The sequence below is a fragment of the Andrena cerasifolii genome, chromosome 1 (genome assembly GCF_050908995.1).
Source record: "Andrena cerasifolii isolate SP2316 chromosome 1, iyAndCera1_principal, whole genome shotgun sequence".
Lineage (NCBI taxonomy): Eukaryota > Metazoa > Arthropoda > Insecta > Hymenoptera > Andrenidae > Andrena > Andrena cerasifolii.
In genome coordinates, this window is record NC_135118.1 from 20,079,902 (window position 1) to 20,097,006 (window position 17,105).

At 43.3% G+C, this 17,105-nt stretch overlaps 1 protein-coding gene across 12 annotated transcripts in view; it reads right to left on the reverse strand.

Moving 5' to 3' along the window:
• Positions 1-17,105, reverse strand: part of Sls (sallimus) — a 210,430-nt gene that overhangs the window by 108,420 nt on the left and 84,905 nt on the right. The window contains exon 1 of one of the 12 annotated variants that reach the window (XM_076829743.1): positions 6,310-6,979. The exons of the other annotated variants lie outside the window; for them this stretch is intronic. Coding sequence (XP_076685858.1) covers positions 6,310-6,484 — 175 coding nt within the window. The 5' untranslated portion in view covers positions 6,485-6,979. Of the gene's footprint in view, positions 1-6,309; positions 6,980-17,105 lie in introns of those variants that run through there. 12 annotated transcript variants of the gene reach the window in all.

Genomic DNA, 17,105 nt, shown 5'->3' on the forward strand with positions numbered 1-17,105 from the left:
GTAAGTGATGAATTCAATTATTTTTTATTTGTTACTTGCACCACTTTCATAATCGCAATTACGAAAAGTGGCAGAACAAACTGTCAATTAGACAGCACATATGCGATGGCACCTGCATCCAACCATTAGTACAAAAGGTAATCCCATGTTGCCAATACAAACTCTTCTAATCAAACGTGCAAGCAATAAACAGTGAAAGAGATGCACTCTATAAAAATTCTTTAATTATCATCATATCTACAACTCCGCACCCTGAACCCTTCTACTTCCAGGCGAAAACTATGAATCCCACTTTTATGAAACAATAGTCAAATTATTCCAGTAGGAATCCAAACGATAGTCGTCTGACTCATCGATGACCAATCGACGTTTTATTAATTTATTAAGAAACCCCCAGCTGCGCGTGATCGATGGATCACGACGATGTGTCGTTGGAACGTCTCGCGTAACTCGAGCCCGTCGGCAGTGTTGCTTTATTAATAATGATGATTTCGCAGGGTGCCGCATCGCCGCGCGAAATAGCTGACTTTGTCACGTCGGAATCATTACACGCGGCTTTGTCAGCCGTGCCTCCTGATGTTTTGTATGCAATTTCGTGCGTCCCACACGCGACCTGTATTCTTTTTAGACGCGATAGTCGCCGCTGGCACTCTTTGAATCCGACTCGCGGGCCAGGCTCGAGGATTTGGCAGACTGCGAGTCAATGTCGCGCAGAACGAACGACGATAATAAAGGTGGATTTATCGTGCGTTGACTCTGTCAGGAGGAAGCACCGGGAGTGGGGATTTCGATATCGCACCGTCTCATCTCGAGTTCTCGGTCAATTATTGATTAATTAAAGAATTGCAATGTCTGCGCGATGGCTGGCGGGGATTTGAAACAAAAGACGATGTTAAAAATATCGAGTGTATGTATCCAACACTTTGTGACGGATTAGATAAACTTAGAGAGTATTCAGAGTCATAATGATTATTTATAGAATATAGAGAAAATAATGCATGCATCAGAAGGGGTTAAATATCCAAAGTGGCGCAGCTTCGTTAGCAATAATTGGACTGACAATGGAAAGAAGTTTGCAACGAGTGTCAACAACGATGTGGTTTCCAGTGTTCTTATCAGTAATTTTTTTTGGAGCAAATATTTGAATGTTTGTTGAGATCCAGATACAGATGGTATCTGTTGCAACGTTGCTTCGACGTGATTTGTAGATCCTTTTAGGAACCGAAAGATAAGTTCGTGGAAAAGACAGCTGTCGCGGTGGTAGCAATATCTCGTTCGATGTCAACAGCAACGGGGAACAGGACTAATTGCCCGTTGATGTTAGGCATCCCGACTCGCCGCGAAGCGACTGCGCTCGCTAAGCGTTTGAAATTCTCTGCCTAGCGTCCTAGAGCCTCGGGAATGTTATAATCGTGAATCAGGTATACGAGAATACGTGCCCGATATTTTTGGTCCGGGATGAGTCGAGTCTCTTTCGTCGGGTTCGCAACGAGCGGCCGAAATTTATCGACCTTCCGATAAAATTTAGACGCCCCAAAAATTACTGGACACCCGCGAAGAAACAAACGATGTAACGCTCCGCAGGACCTGCCAAAATCCGATCACTGGCATTGCGCAACACTGATTTTCCTGAGCATTCCAAGCACCCCCGAGGGTGCTGGTGTTTTTCGAAATTATTTGCAATACTCTGATTACATTTATACGAACAGTTTGAAAACGAACATAGAAATATGCAAGGGAAATTTTATACATCCATCTATTTCGGTTCTGCATTTCGTTGGCGTTGGATGCTATTGTATCGCTTTCGCAAATTGCTTCGTAATTTTTATGAGAAGATAGAATTTCTTTCTCCGAGATTCGTAATGGACACAAGAAAATTTGAGCCACCAGTTCGTTGAAATAAGAGGTTTATTAACGTCTTAAGTTTTGCAGCGAATAAGTGGCAAGACTTGCTAACAGATTTTGAGCTTTGACGAAGAAGGGGTTTTAAAGGCTAGCTGGAAAAGTAACAGTAGGGGTAGGATAGAGCACAAGCTTTAAGAAGATACCATGGCTCTGATAACGCAAGTTCACAGAGTACGGATGACACATTGCTGTCGAGTCTAGGTGCCGTAGTTTTTGCAAGCAAGAGCGATACGGTGTTTGCAGAAACAGTTAAGTAGAAGAGTAAATAAAGATTGTAAAAAGAATCGCATGAGAAAATCATTTGTTTATGGTGGGGATACAATTGCTAATGCTGGCTTGCGACTAGGGCTGGGACTATTCGAATAATTCAATAAAAATCAAGAAAAATCAAGTATTCGAATGCTACGAATAAACTTCGAATATTTCAGTATTCGAATGTTATTATTCGGGTACTATTCGAATATTTCAGTATTCGAATGTTACGAATAAACTTAGAATATTTCAGTATTCGAATGTTACGAATAAACTTCGAATATTTCAGTATTTGAATGTTACGAATAAACTTCGAATATTTCAGTATTCGAATGTTACGAATAAACTTCGAATATTTCAGTATTCGAATGTTATTATTCGGATACTATTCGAATATTTCAGTATTCGAATGTTATTATTCGGATACTATTCGAATATTTCAGTATTCGAATGTTATTATTCGGATCATCAGTATTCGAATAGTATGGTGTGAAGTGGGTCAAAACTAACTTACAAGATTTCACCCTGACAAATGAACCTAAAGAACGTGATTTATAATTCACACCATACTATTCGAATACATCAGTATTTGAATACTTAAATATTCGAATAGTGTTGGAATAGTATTCGAATACTTTAATATTCGAATATTTGAATACCGAAAAATTCGACGAATAGTCCCAGTCCTACTTACGACTCGAGAAATGTCTCAGGAACTCAAAGAAATACTATAAGTAAACTACTTAGTTAAAAATCAGAAAATAGTTCCATTCAAGCTTCCCCACGCGAAGCTGCAATTGTTTCATGTGCATCAACCTAATATTTATAAGCATTAGTGATTTCAGAGTCGATTACATCTGCACTATTTGAGAATTTCGTATTTTCAGCACGTTTTGAATCTTATCCCGGAGCAGTCAGATGTGGTCAGAGAATTGGCCAATGTATAATGAGATACCAGTCTTCCCTCGTATCGCGGAGTTGGAACACTTTTGAATAAGTTTGACGCTATGATATCGGATGTTATGTAAATTACGATCGATCCTGAGTTTCGGAGTACCGCTTTCGTTTGAGTTGGCAGATACTGTCGATGGATATGATCTTCAACGACGAAGGCGCAGTTGGCAGAAGCATTGTTGCGGAACCATTTTGCACGTTTAAATTCATAGTCGTAGCTATAACCGTGACTCGTGGAAAATTACGTTACTTTCTTTACGGCTGTTCCCCTCGCGTGACCGAGAAACTATGCGCATCCGTTCGAAATTCTTACGTCAGCTTTCATCTCGCGTATATTACTTCACGCTACTCTCAATGGGAGACTTGCCTCGCACCGAGTAAAAAGAAAAACATACATCAAGGTATGGATCGAAGTAGATAAAGCTGAAAGCCAAACGCAGGAGAACTGTACGTCACATATAGGGAATTCAATCCCGGGTTCGTAATCCCGGAATCCCGACTGTTTTTTGGATTCTAAAACTCCCGGGATTTGATATATCGAGTTATAACTTATCCCGAGAATTTCGAGAATTTTTAAAAACTTTATGAACAACTGAAAAATATAAAAATGGAATCCAAAAAACAGCCGGGATCCCGGGATTACGATCCCGGGATTGAATTCCCTAGTCACACACTACCCTAGACTACAGTTCCATCGTGACAGAAAATATCATATTATAAATAATTTCTGCGACGTTTCTAGCTTGAAAATAAGAAATGAAAACTCTACCTGAGGATCCCTCTATACGAAATATCGTATATAAAATACGAAAGATTCTTTAAAAACAAAAATACGAAGCTAGAAGGAAGGGTTTAAAATATAAATATACTATATCACGAGAAAGCGTCAAAATTCTACAGCAGCAATAGTTAATTCTTTCGGCGATGATATAAGGGCCATTAGCGTGGGCGTAGCAGAGAGAAGTGGGCATTCACGGTTCTATTGCGGTGATTAAACCGCCGAAAATATTCGGTGACACTGAAGCCCTAACCGGAGCCTTATTTCGGCCAAATGATTCATGGGAAAAGAACACGAATCTTGCCGCAGTCGTTGCCGTTCTTTTCTCGCGCGACGAAAACGGGCCTATTGGCACCCCCTTCCAACCCACCCCCGTATCGCTCCGTTTTCTCGTTCGATCCCCTGGCAGGCCTCCGATTTTTGTCCGGCAAACATAAACAGGATGGCAACAACACGGTATTTTCATCAGCGCCCCCCGCCAACCACCCCGTTGGAACCACTCCAACCACGTATTCCGAAGAATTCGCGTAAACTGCCACTCCGTCGCGAGCCGAGCGCATCAATTCCCGTCGCTGAGAATAACGATCCCGATGTTCTAACGTTTTCGCGCTATTTACCGTGCGCCCGCCGAATCGCACAGCGTGTAGAAACGAGCGGCTCGCGAGGGGACCAACCTTACGCCTCTCTCGGCTGTTTCGTACCCTTTGAGCGAACCCCCGCCGCTGATTCTTGTTTTGGTAGCACTATGGGAGTTGTCAGCTCGGAAAACGTTTCGTTTCCAGCCGGGCTTGATGCTTTATTGCTCTTGTCCGCGGCTGTTTGGGGCTGTTTGAAGTTCGCGCGCTCAAAGACAGGCACTTGCGCCGCATTCGAACGACGATTCTTATTAAATCGTTGTAAACTGGCCCACGCGCGCGAAGGGGAGGGTTAGAGACAGATTTGGAGGGTGGTTAGATTTCCCGGTCACCGAATGGAGCGGCAGGACGAACCCACTAATTGAATTGAAACTGTGTCGAATGTCTTTCACCCCCCAAGATGCGCAGGAGACGTGACAAAGGAACGCCATTGGCAATTCGCAACTTCTGCGTGCCGAAACATGGAAGCGGAACACTTTCCCCATTTACAGATCAATTTTTCCTGAATATTAAAAAGTCAATCGTACGTCCAACAGCTTCGCAACGACCCTCTGTCTTGCAAGAGCTAAAACAGACATCCCTCGCCACCGATCACCCGCGAAACCCAAATGCTCCCTGGTCCCTTTAAAAACTGCCCAAGATACAGCGTTTCGCAGCCCTGTAATTGAATATCCTCTCGCAGATAATCGCCAGCGAAGCTCGCGCTAATTAACGAGCCGTCGTCGACGATCTCCACTTCCGATGCAACGGGTGCTCGATAGGAGCCCCCTCGCGGAAAGTGTGTCTGGCCAGATTTAGAAGCCGCATTCTTCTTTTCCTCGGAACGAGTGCGGCCGGGGCGCAATCCACGGGCCAATGACAGATATCCCGCGCTGGCGGGGCCATCGAGATGGAAGGGCGAACCAAGGGGACGTCGAGGCAGAAAGAGAGAAAGAGAGAGAAAGAAAGAGAGAGAGATAGATAAATAGAGGGAGAGCGTATGGCTACGATTTTGACAGCTGGATGTTAGCGTCTTAAAGTTTTTACAGGCTCGTGCCACCCTCTTCGGGGAGGGCGACCCTTACCGGCGCGTGCAGGAATTTTCGAAACGCGTTGGCGTCGAACAGCGTGGAAAACTATCTTTAGAGCTCGCGTAGGGGCGGTGCTCTCGCTCGAAAATAGAATATTCGTCGAGGGGATATAGCCTCTGCGAAGAAATCCAACGGATCTCTGATTTATTTTCTACCCGTGTTGCGCCTCGTCCTCGGTGGCCGATGGAGCGAAAGAAGCAGCGAGCTCGTTCGAAAACCGTGGCCAACGACGGCCCGCCGGCGATGCATTTGGCAATTCCACCAGCTACGCGAAATTCTATAGCCGGAGGCTCGAGGCTCGCGAAACCCTGATTGCTTTAAAAGCCTCCGGAGGCATTTGACAGTAACAGTGGATTATTAAACGACGCTACTGAACGAATGCTCCCCGGGACACTGCACCGCTATCTGACTTAATATTCCATCGAAACGTCGCGGATCTTTCTGTCTACAAAACATTCGCCAGCCCGGCACACGTGTGCGAATCAGCTTTCCATTGGATTCGCGCATTCCTAGGATTCCAACCATCGAGGAACTCGCGACTTCGTAAATTCCCGAGGCTTCCTTCGAAAGAATCATTGACCCGATTTACGCGACGCTAATCAAGGAAGCTCGATTTACTATCAGCTTAGAAGCTCGATCTGGACCTTTCTTAGGGGACCAAGAGAGCTCTGTATCGTCGCTACTGTCAGGTTCGATAAAGCATCGCCGGACTGACCTCTCTGCTGACTGGTGATCTGTTGCCGGGTGACCTGTCGTTCGGTCCTCTGTTGCATGTATTGCTGCTGCTGTTGCTGCTGGTGCGAGATCGTTTGCTGCTGCTGCTGCTGCTGCGTCGTCGTCATCTGCTGTTGCTGTTGCTGCTGTTGCTGCTGGGGCGTTTGTCGCTTCATCTTGGATCAGCGGTGTAATCCAAGTCGTGTGGGTCGATTAGTTCAGTCGATACTTCGTCGTCGACGCTCGATGGGGGGTCACAAACGGTGCAGCGGCGAAGGAGAGGCGCGCTCCACTTCGTCACCGTACGGGGGGGATGGGGGGGGGGCGTTACTTCGGGCGTACAAACTTCCCTTTTTCCTTTCCTCTTTCCCGGGTGCACTCACTGGCACACTCAACAACAACAGAAATCAGGCAGGACCAGAGAAAACGGATCCTCGCCGATTGTCACTCGCGGTTAGTCGCTACGCTTCGAATCGAAATTGAAATCGTCGGATATAGAGAATCCTCTTCCAGCGCTTTGTATCCTTCGTGCTTCTTCGTCTTCTTATTTCGTATGTGCTGCCTGAGGCCGCGGCTCACTCCAGTCGGCAGAAGTCAAGTCATCATCAAAAGTCTTGTCCCCGAGACTCTTTAAACCAAGACGTCGGTCGAATGCGAATTGCCGGCTGATGCCGCGTCGGAAGACGAGCACGGCCTTCCACGAGGACGTGCCCCAGCCTGGTGGGGGGTGCCGGCGAGGGGTGGGGGCGCCGAGCGTCGCGACGCTCGGGCACCGCGGGCGCGATGAGGACGGGACGATCGAGATCTTTCGCACCCTCCGTCGCGCACAGATGAATCGGCTCGAATGGAAAAATAGTTCCTACCCCCTTTCACTCTCCACCCTTGCCGGCTCTCCTTTCTGTTCTTCAGGGGAATGAAGGGAAAGGTCCTTTTAATAGGTAAAATCGCGCACAGCGCTGTGCGTTGGATACCGGCAGGTAGAGTAGAGGATTTTTTAGTGTCCTCGAAGGGATTGTCGAACACGTCAGAGGACGTTATTCGTATATCGTTCGTAATACATTTCGCGAATTTTGTGCGCCGCTTGCCGCGTTTATTTCGGGCACTGAATACCTCCGGTGATGCGTGGTACGGTGTGTGTAGTTCCTTTCTGGCACGTAGGTGCGCGTGTTTGGTGTTAAACTTCCGATTGAAGGTGAAGTAGAGTTTGGGGGAGGAATATAGGCACTTACTGAAAGGTTCTCGTGGAATTTGCATTTCGCTGTTTGCAGGGGAGAGAGATGATGTTTGAGCTGCGTGCCGCGTGCTATGTGACGAGGTGAAATTGATTCGTTTAGGTCGGTGTAGTCTTAACTGTGTTTACTATTGACCACTCTGTGAAGTTATCTAATTTATGTACATATACATGTTGGATGACTAGAGTTTTGTTAGTACTGAATCAATAGAGCGTCAGCCGCTATTTTCCATAAATAAGGTACTCGTTATTTCGCTTTCTATCTCAAAGTACGATTTTCTTACAATTCAGCTGTTAAGGGCTAGGGGCAGCCTCTCCCCGTTGAATTTTCCTATACGTGCGTATGCCAGTTCGAAAACTGCATTGAGTCCAGGAGTGAGTCTGTTTTTTATTTGAGAGGAGATGTGAGAGGTACGAAAATGGATGGTTTTGTAATGTTGATTGTTAAAGAAGTGAAATAGCGAAATTCACGAAATCAGTGATTTTTTATCTTATTCTGCGATATTTAAGCGTTTATAAATCAGAGCAACGTTAATTGATTTTCATGAAATTTTAGACATGCATGCAACTTAGGTACTTCAATCTACAAACGGGATTTTTGAATTTTCATACAGGCTCACAAAAAAGTTGAAAAAATCAACGTTTACTATTTTTTTTGCTATTCCGGCCAATTGCAATTTTTTTAAAAATCACAAAGTACTTCTACCTAGTTTCTAAAGATAAACTCAAGTCGTTTGGACCATTTTTAAAAAAAGTTATACGATTTTAAAGGGTGTCCACATACTTTTGTCCCCACTGTATCTCAAAACATATAATTGATACCTATTAACACAAATTTTGGATATATGATGATAAATGGCATTTGGAATACACATGTACATCCATGTTCTAGCAGTATAGATACGGAATAGACACGTATAATGAACAAAATAACTTTTCGATACTCTAAAGTAACTCTTTCTTTTTTATTTAAAATTGCGATATAAATACTCCCTTTGCGAGTATGTGCTCTTTTCTTTTTTTTTAATCTTTAATCTGACGTTTTTTAAAGTAATAATGATCGTTACTTAGAACTTTTAAGCGACTCCTTAAACAGGATTTATAATGTCTACCCATCCTCTGATTTTCTACATTTATATACCATTACGTTTGTCAACGAAGCAACCTAGAAACCATCCCACGCGAGCGCCGCAAATTTGCATAACAAATTAATTCCCTCCAATATCGCCCAGAGTGTCACGCACCAATTTTAATTTATTCTCCAAAGGTATAAAGTATAATTCTCCATTATCTCAAATTTATTCCTCTGCCCGACCAACTTTCACGCCTCTCGGCCACCAAATCATAAAACCTGCACAGTGCTGACAGTGTAACGTTATCTTGCTGACTCAAACCAAACCGCCACAATGCAAATTAAGAAATCTACGTCGAATAACAGAGCGATCCTCAGAAACTGTAGAACCGTTCCCCGCGAAAGGTTAGATTCGCGAGTAAACCGCAGTGCAAGTTTCCCATTCGAACAGAATTAATTCAAATAGAATTAATTCAAATAGAAAAATAGGTGGCTTCTTATACATCACTCGATGAGACAGCTTCTCAATTATTAATGTGGAATAATGAATTATGTGAAAGGAGAAATCAGAAGGAATTCGTAACCCAAATTACCATTCGAACCGATTCAATTTGCAACCAGGTAGCATGTTGCTTTCTGCTTCAATTGCATCAATACTTACTACTCTAATTCTACCACTACTACTCCAATATTATAATTACATATCTCTTCATTCATTGCTCAAATCAACTAACAAATTACAACGCTCCGTCACGATGAACCCGAGGTTCGCGCAAATCATACGGTAATATCTCAAACCCAACCCAACCCAGAAGAACAAAGTATCCTTACTCCCGTTGCAAAAAAAAATAATCTCTTTTCCCCCTGATTAACCATAGCAACCCAATACAGAAGAAGTCTTCTTACGTATAGTCACAGACACGTACAAACCATAACAGGACCTCTACTCCAAATAAGTCCCCTCAAAAAACCAATTCCCCAGTTTTACCCTGCAGCCCTACAAAGCACCCCCCACAACTCCACCCAACCAATGACCTACAATAAACAAAGCCACAAATTACGGAGCAACTGTTCCTCGTGGATGGCCAGTGGCACGTACGAATCACAACCTTAATCTCGCAATCCGATACCGACTAGACTGGCAACCAGGTGGTCCCTTACGGTTCAATGAGGTAGCCGTTCGCCTATTACTCTCGATCGATTAATCGAACGTGGAAACGTGAAGGACTCGTGGCTCGAGCGGAGCCGCAAGTCGACGCGCGGCTCACGCAGCGTTCTCGCGCTCACTGACAGCCGCCCACGCATCTACGCACTTCTTGCTCCCCCCCTGCCTTCTCCTTCTCCCCCTCATCCTAACCCCTTTCTCGAGCAACACACCCGCTCCCTTTCTCTCTCGGGCTCTGCCTCTCCATCCTCATCTCGCGACACGCAGTCGTGCGAGCGTTCCGTGTCTCCCGCACGCAGCCGTCGCGGTATCCCTCTTTCCTCGCTTCATTTCTCCTTTTTGCTTAATTTTCCCTCCTCCAACCACGTCCCAAGACGCGCTCCCCCGCCGCGACGCCCCGCAAGACGGAGCTTTCAGCGCGACGGGCGTCGCGCGACCGCTACCCGGCTCCGTGCTCGGAACTGGGACAGTTTCTGATTTTATTAACGGCGGCCAGACTTCTATCGACCTACGAAACTCGTTCGGTTTGGCTTTTCATTGAGAAGAATGCTTGTATGGGTGTACCGAGCGATAGTGAGGTTCGTGGAGGGTAAAGAAATCTTTTGGTTGCCAACAAACCCGGCTCGTCCCTCTAGGCGAAATTAGACAGCTGCCTGGACCGTGAAGTTGACAAAGGGCGCAAGACGGTCTTTTCGTCGTTGGCATTTTTTAATATACAGTTTTAAATTAAATATTTCAAGCTGTACTATAAATGTTTTAAGCTACGAATAAGAAGTCAAGAGCAAGGTTATCACAAAGCTCAAATAAATTTATTATAAATCAGGCCTTGAGAACAAAAACGGATTAATTGAGTTAGCAGCAATAATATATTCCAATAGGCTCTACTAATCAGAGAATAGGAAAAGATTATTTTTTTCCAACGTGGCTTAGAAGGGAAGATCCCGAACTCGGAAATTAAAAAAATTCTGAAACTTTGTGAATATGTAGAGGATTTCCTCCTGAGTACAACGCAATTTTTGTTTGCTGCCCAAATTCACTCGAAGGGGGTGAAATTAATCCCCAAAAATTCGGCTATTTTCCATTTTTGCTACTTATAAGTAGCGAAATGTAAGGGATAGAAACAAAATTTCGGGACAAAAGTTGCTTCTTTTAATTAGATCTATCATTTGGTAAAAAAAATTATTTTACAGTTCACGATTTATAACAGAAAATCGGAAAATAACCGGATTTTCAGGGGTCAATTACACCCCCTTAGAGTGAATTTATGCAGCAAACAAAAAATGCGTTGTAATCAGGGGGAAATTCCCTACGTATTCACGAAGTTTCAGAATTTTTTGAATTTCGGGGCTCGGGATGTTCCCGTGTTAGTCCATTTTTTGACCTAGTTGCTAATCATACAGTGAGAATGCCTTGATGCTTGATCACGCGTGAACGTTCGGTGATCAGTCCCTGAAGATAAAGAGGGCTCCACTCTTTTCTCCACTTTCTACTTAGGCATGCGCTTCGAAGACGTCACCATTACTCGCTACACCTGATAAAGCTTCTATCGTAAATTAAAACTTGTATTTTGTCATCGTCTTCCAGTTAAGAATCATTTTAATCCCGAGTTCAAATTAAATGTCCAAACTCAGTGCACATTTCATCCCCCTTGCCCCTGGATTCCACTCCAGTTCTTCCTTATGCTGTAATCGTGAAAGGGCCCACTTGAAATTCTCTCTCTCTCTCTCTCTCTCTCCCTCCCCTTTTCATTCTCCTTCCGTCTCCTTTCTCGTGCGTGTACCATACGCTCGCATCGTCAGCTTCGCTCCAGCGATCTCTAAGGACGAGCTCGTCTCTCTCCAACGCGCGGTCGCTCGGAAGTCGCCTCTCTTTCCGGCCACGTACTCGTCCTCCTTTTTTTCTCGAGTTCGGCGGTACAAATCACCTAGCCCGACTCCTACGTATACGTGGGCTCGGCCAAGTTTAGCCGTGGACAACCCCTCCCACCCCGGTTTCGAGTCTTTCGTGCATGCGCCGCAGAGCCTTCTAAAATCGTACGCGCGATCCTCGACGAGGTGCAGCGAGCAGCGAGCTGGCTGCATTTTCGTCCAGCGAAACACGACGCATCTGGTCCACGATCTTATTCTTCTCGGTAGATAATAAATTTTATGGAAACTTGTGTACACATCCGGCGTTTGGGAACGGCCTATGGTGTGGTTGGCAGATAGGTGGCGCCCCCTTTGGTTTCGGTGTTTGTAGAGTACGGAAGGGAGTAAAGTTGGAGACGCCGCAGCGCCGTTGAATTGGTAACGCGACTGGCCAGTGTGCAGAGGACCCAACCCGCAGATCTTGGGTTCGAATCCCATCGCAGGAGGTTTCTGTTTTTCGCCCAGAATTTTATCATTTCTACTGTGGGTCCTTCGTAGGCTCTATGCGTTTCCACTTTTGAATATGCTTAAAGGTAAAGGGCAATTGAACTATATGGAGATTGACTCGATGCAGGGTTAATCTACATTAGAGCTGTGAATGTTCGAATATTTCTCTGATATTCGAATATTCGAAGAAGTTATTCGAATTCTCTGATATGCGAATATTCGAAGAAATTATTCGAATTCTCTGATATGCGAATATTCGAAGAAATCATTCGAATTTTCTGATATTCGAATATTCGAAGAAATCATTCGATATCTCTGATATTCGAATATTCGAAGAAATTACTCGAATTTTCTAATATCCAAATATTTGAACATTCGAATTCTCTGATATTCAAATATTTTAATATTCGAATTCTCTAATAATCGAATATTCGAAGAAATTACTCGAATTCTGTGATATCTAAATATTTGAATATTCGAATTCTCTGATAATCGAATATTCGAAGAAATTACTCGAATTCTGTAATATCCAAATATTTGAATATTCGAATTCTCTGATATTCAAATATTTTAATATTCGAATTCTCTGATATTCGAATATCAAAGAATATTCGAAGAAATTACTCGAATTCTCTGATATTCGAATATCAAAGAATATTCGAAGAAATTACTCGAATTCTCTGATATCTAAATATTTGAATATTCGAATTCTCTGATAATCGAATATTTGAATATCCGAACTCTCTGATATTCGAGTATTCGAAGAAATTATTCGAATTCTCTGATATTCAAAATACTCGTACGAATATTCGTTACAACCCTAATCCACATACGTGTTCACAACTATATATGGATTGTAATAATTGAGTTGCAAAGTAGATTTGATATAGCTTGAAAATAGATTGGTAGGCGTCTGAAAGTCCGTAGGTCCTGGATGTTGTGCTTGAAGTGTCAGCTGGGTATAATCTCACCGAGGATGTTCTAATTTCCTAAGGGTACTAAAGCTCTGCCCGCACAGCTTCAAACAGACCCTGCTTTTACATTCATCGTTAGCCTAAACATCACCACAAAGGAAACGAACTTCTAAAACGTTCGCCAATTTCTATCTCAAGGAAGTCGAGTCTCATAGAATTCATGGAAACCCGAAAACGTAAACTGTCCCAGCGTTCGTTCTGAGGCTTACTCTACCAAACGTGTCTCAACTCCAAACAGTTGACTCACACCACACCCAAACGATCAACTCTGCAACATTTCTCCACGACGACTACATTGCTACATTATTATAATAATATGCTATAGCACTCAACATGTCAATCCTAACTGAGCGTGAATCAGTAGCTGATCAGTCTTTTCTCTTTAAACTTGTTAATGATGAACTTGATAGTTCGTACGTACTGAAACCTGGAACGCGTCAATATTTATGCGCTACTTAAAAATATTACAAAAACATAAATCTTTTACTGTTCTATGCAAAGAAGTAATTATAGTGTTCGTGATCCCATGAATCCTATTGTTTCCCTGCTAATCAGGTGATCTTAATTTTTTAACCGGTTCGTTACTTTCCTTAAAAAATTCCGCGCACACAGTACTGCGCAATATGATAAAATAACCAGCGTTTGAAACAAGAATTCAGGAATACCTTGTAACAAGCTAGGATTGTCAACCATACTATAGTATATAGTATTGTATTATATTTTTATCTAGTGCACTATATACTGCGCGAAACAAATATAGTACATTCTCAAATTTCTACTTATTTTTTATTCTATGGCAACATCAAAACATTAATTTGCAAACTTAAACTTTAACAGAAAGGATTTTTTCTATATTGAGTATGAAGGGGCGGGAAAAGAGAAACAGAGCCAGTCTACCTCTCATAAAAATATGCCCTTCATATATGTTAATTTGGAATTTCAGTGCAATCACCCCTTCGACGTATGTGTCAAAGAGAATAAATTAATTAATAATGCAAAATCCACCGAAAAACTTCATGTATTTTTAATGTAATTTTGTTTATACCACTTTCCTCTGAAAAATACTATATTTTTTATCACATTTGACCGTAAAGTACAATATTTTCCCGGAAAGAACTCGGTAACCCTATAACGAACCCACTCTGTACAATCATTGTATTACCAACAATTTTTACAAATATTTATCCATATATTGGGCTGCAGCCGAATGGATTAAATAAATCTAGTAATAGCAGTAATAACATGTTCGAAATAACCGAGCAGCGCCCGTCAGATTCGCGATTACGCAATCCTCAATGAACAACGGCGCGAGCGAACGTCGAAGGTCGATTTTGTCCATGTTACTGACAAGCAGCTTCGCTCTCGGTCCTCTGGTAAATTAGCGCGCGACAATGAAACGATTTATCGTTCAACGTTCAACTTACGTGCCAGACACGCCATTAGGGCCCGGGCGTTTACGGTCTCGGAGCAAATTCGGCGGCCATAAATTCCAGGGCCATTAAGTGACCGAATGTCGGTTTCGGGCTCTGGGAAACCGATTCGCGTCTGATTGTTACGCTTCGCGGTGGGACACGAGGTGGAGAAAAATCCTGTCGAACCGTTAGCGTTTCGGTGTCTGGACGAATCGGAGCGAAACAGCCCCGGGCACGGTGCAACGTGCACGCGCAGCGCACCGTGCGAATACACGCGCGGGATGTACGCGTCGCAATTTTCGTTGCGGGCAATTTTTGCGTGCGAGCTCAGCCATGTCCACGTCGAACTCCAGAATTCTGATTTTCGGCGATTCACTTGAGCTCTTTATTTTTCTCAATGGTGTTGCAAGGATTTTAGAAGCTGACTGCGGTTGGAGTAGGTACCTATATGTTGTAGGTTTGATTATGAAATGATTACATGCAATGAAGACGGCTTTCCATGTTTTGATTGAGTAATTGAATCACCAACTAACTGCAGCAAAGGGGAGGCGAGTGAAACAAAAGGTTCTCTGCAAGGCAGGCGTATATAGAATGCTTTATGGGGCAACGTGGAGCAGATCAGGATTAGGACACGACGTGGTTGTGAAATCCAATGTCGAGCTGAATGGAAACCCTCGTGTCGACCTCACCTCAAAGTAAAACGCCAAAGGGTTAATCACTCGGGAAAATAGAAAATGGGAGAATTTGTATTTCGTGAAATCAATTAAGGGGTTAGACTACTGTGGTCGCCTAAAAAAGTAGATAATCTCCCGATGCAAATTGCAGAGAAACTAATCCTTCGATTAAATTGCGGTTCGCCACTTAAATTTAGCATATTGCACAGGTTAAAATCAACTGTAAAAGCTAGGAAAATATATATAGATATATGTCACCAGGTGGCTCCGAACTGACGGTCTTTTTTCACGGAGACTTTTCCCGATTTTCGCGATGAATTAAATATGCATTCTTTTCTTCAGCGCGCTGTTATTGAGCAAAATTTCTAAATATTAAAAAAACGGCTCCGTTCATGCTTAGGCATTGCATTATACTTAATAAACAAATTTCGCTTTTGTTCCAGATAATCCAAAATTGATTTCGGATATACACCGTTTACCTTCTGTAAAAAAGAGACCATCAGTTCGGAGCCACCTCGTGACATGTATCTAGGTATTTTGTATATTTTCCTAACTTTCATAATTATTTCCAACGCTGTGCCAAACCGAAATTTAATCGAATGATTAGTTTCTCCGCAATTTGCGTCAGAAGACTGCCTATTTTTTGGGGACCGTCACAGTAGTCTAACCCCTTAAATTACTGTAAATAAGTGACTTGCAATCACCACTATACTTCATCCAATTCCAAAGCTCCTCGTCTAATAAGCGCGGCATTAAGCAGCCACATCTCTATTAAATTCGCGAGCGAATAGATCACAATGCAAAGCGTTAAAATTACACCGATGAGAATGGGCCCGAGTCAGAGAATCGCGCGGATGGAAATAGGAATTGGCAATGGCGAGTGCAGAGGGAAACGATCGGCCAGACGGCGGCCTCCATTTAATCCGACACTGGAGGCGCGAGTTGTGGGTCAGATCCAGCCGCGCGCGAGCGTGTAATTCAGACATTACGCCAGCCGAGAATCTTATACAGTGTACAATGCGTTCGGTTTCACGTTACGAGGTGAGAGAGGTACACGCATATACGGGCCGCACGCGAAATACTCCGGCATTTCCACCCGATCTTTCGCAATCCCAGCGAACAGAACCCTGCTCCCTGTACGCTTCTGGCGCGCGCATTACGCGAGTCCTCTCCGCGGTGGACACGGATGCTCGCCCGTCCCTTCGATCCTCCGCGGTCCCACAGCGAGGTCGTATCGACATTGCTCTCTGCCATCGTTTATTTATAGTTTTGGACCGTGGAAGTTGTTAAGCGATACACTTTAGACAGGGGGGACGTAAGTATACCGCGATGCCAGCCACTCAACACAATGTCAAAAAACAGACGGGTATTTAAGGACACGGATTACACGCAGATTTATTTGCGCTGGCTGACGCGAGGCGGGAAAGTGAATACGGACTGTAATGGCGAGTTTCGTTCATGCGTAATGTGTGATTAAGAGACCGTGATGTGCGGTTCTCTGGCTTGAAAGATTCTTAAACCTTCGCTGGCAAAGTATGTCTCTCAAGTACGTGGAGGGTTTCAATTGGGCGTACTTATGCAGACAGCTACCAACCCTCAATGATCCGAAACTGGGCTTCAGTTTGAAGACTTTAATGGCTAAGAAAAAGTAGCTTTATTTCTATTGGGTATATTTTATTTACTGTTGTTTCACAATGTTTTTTAAATAGTTAATATTAATTTTAACTTTCTGTAGTATTTATGTTGTATTTTCTGGAACTATTAGGTGCTAGGTAGTTTTAATAATTGTATAATGTAAGAGTTATAAAATAAAGATCATAAAATTATGGGATCCATGCTGTGTTTAATTAATTTTTTGTTATTTTGAGGGTTGGTAGCTTTCTACATAACTAAACCCAATTAACATTGATTTTGT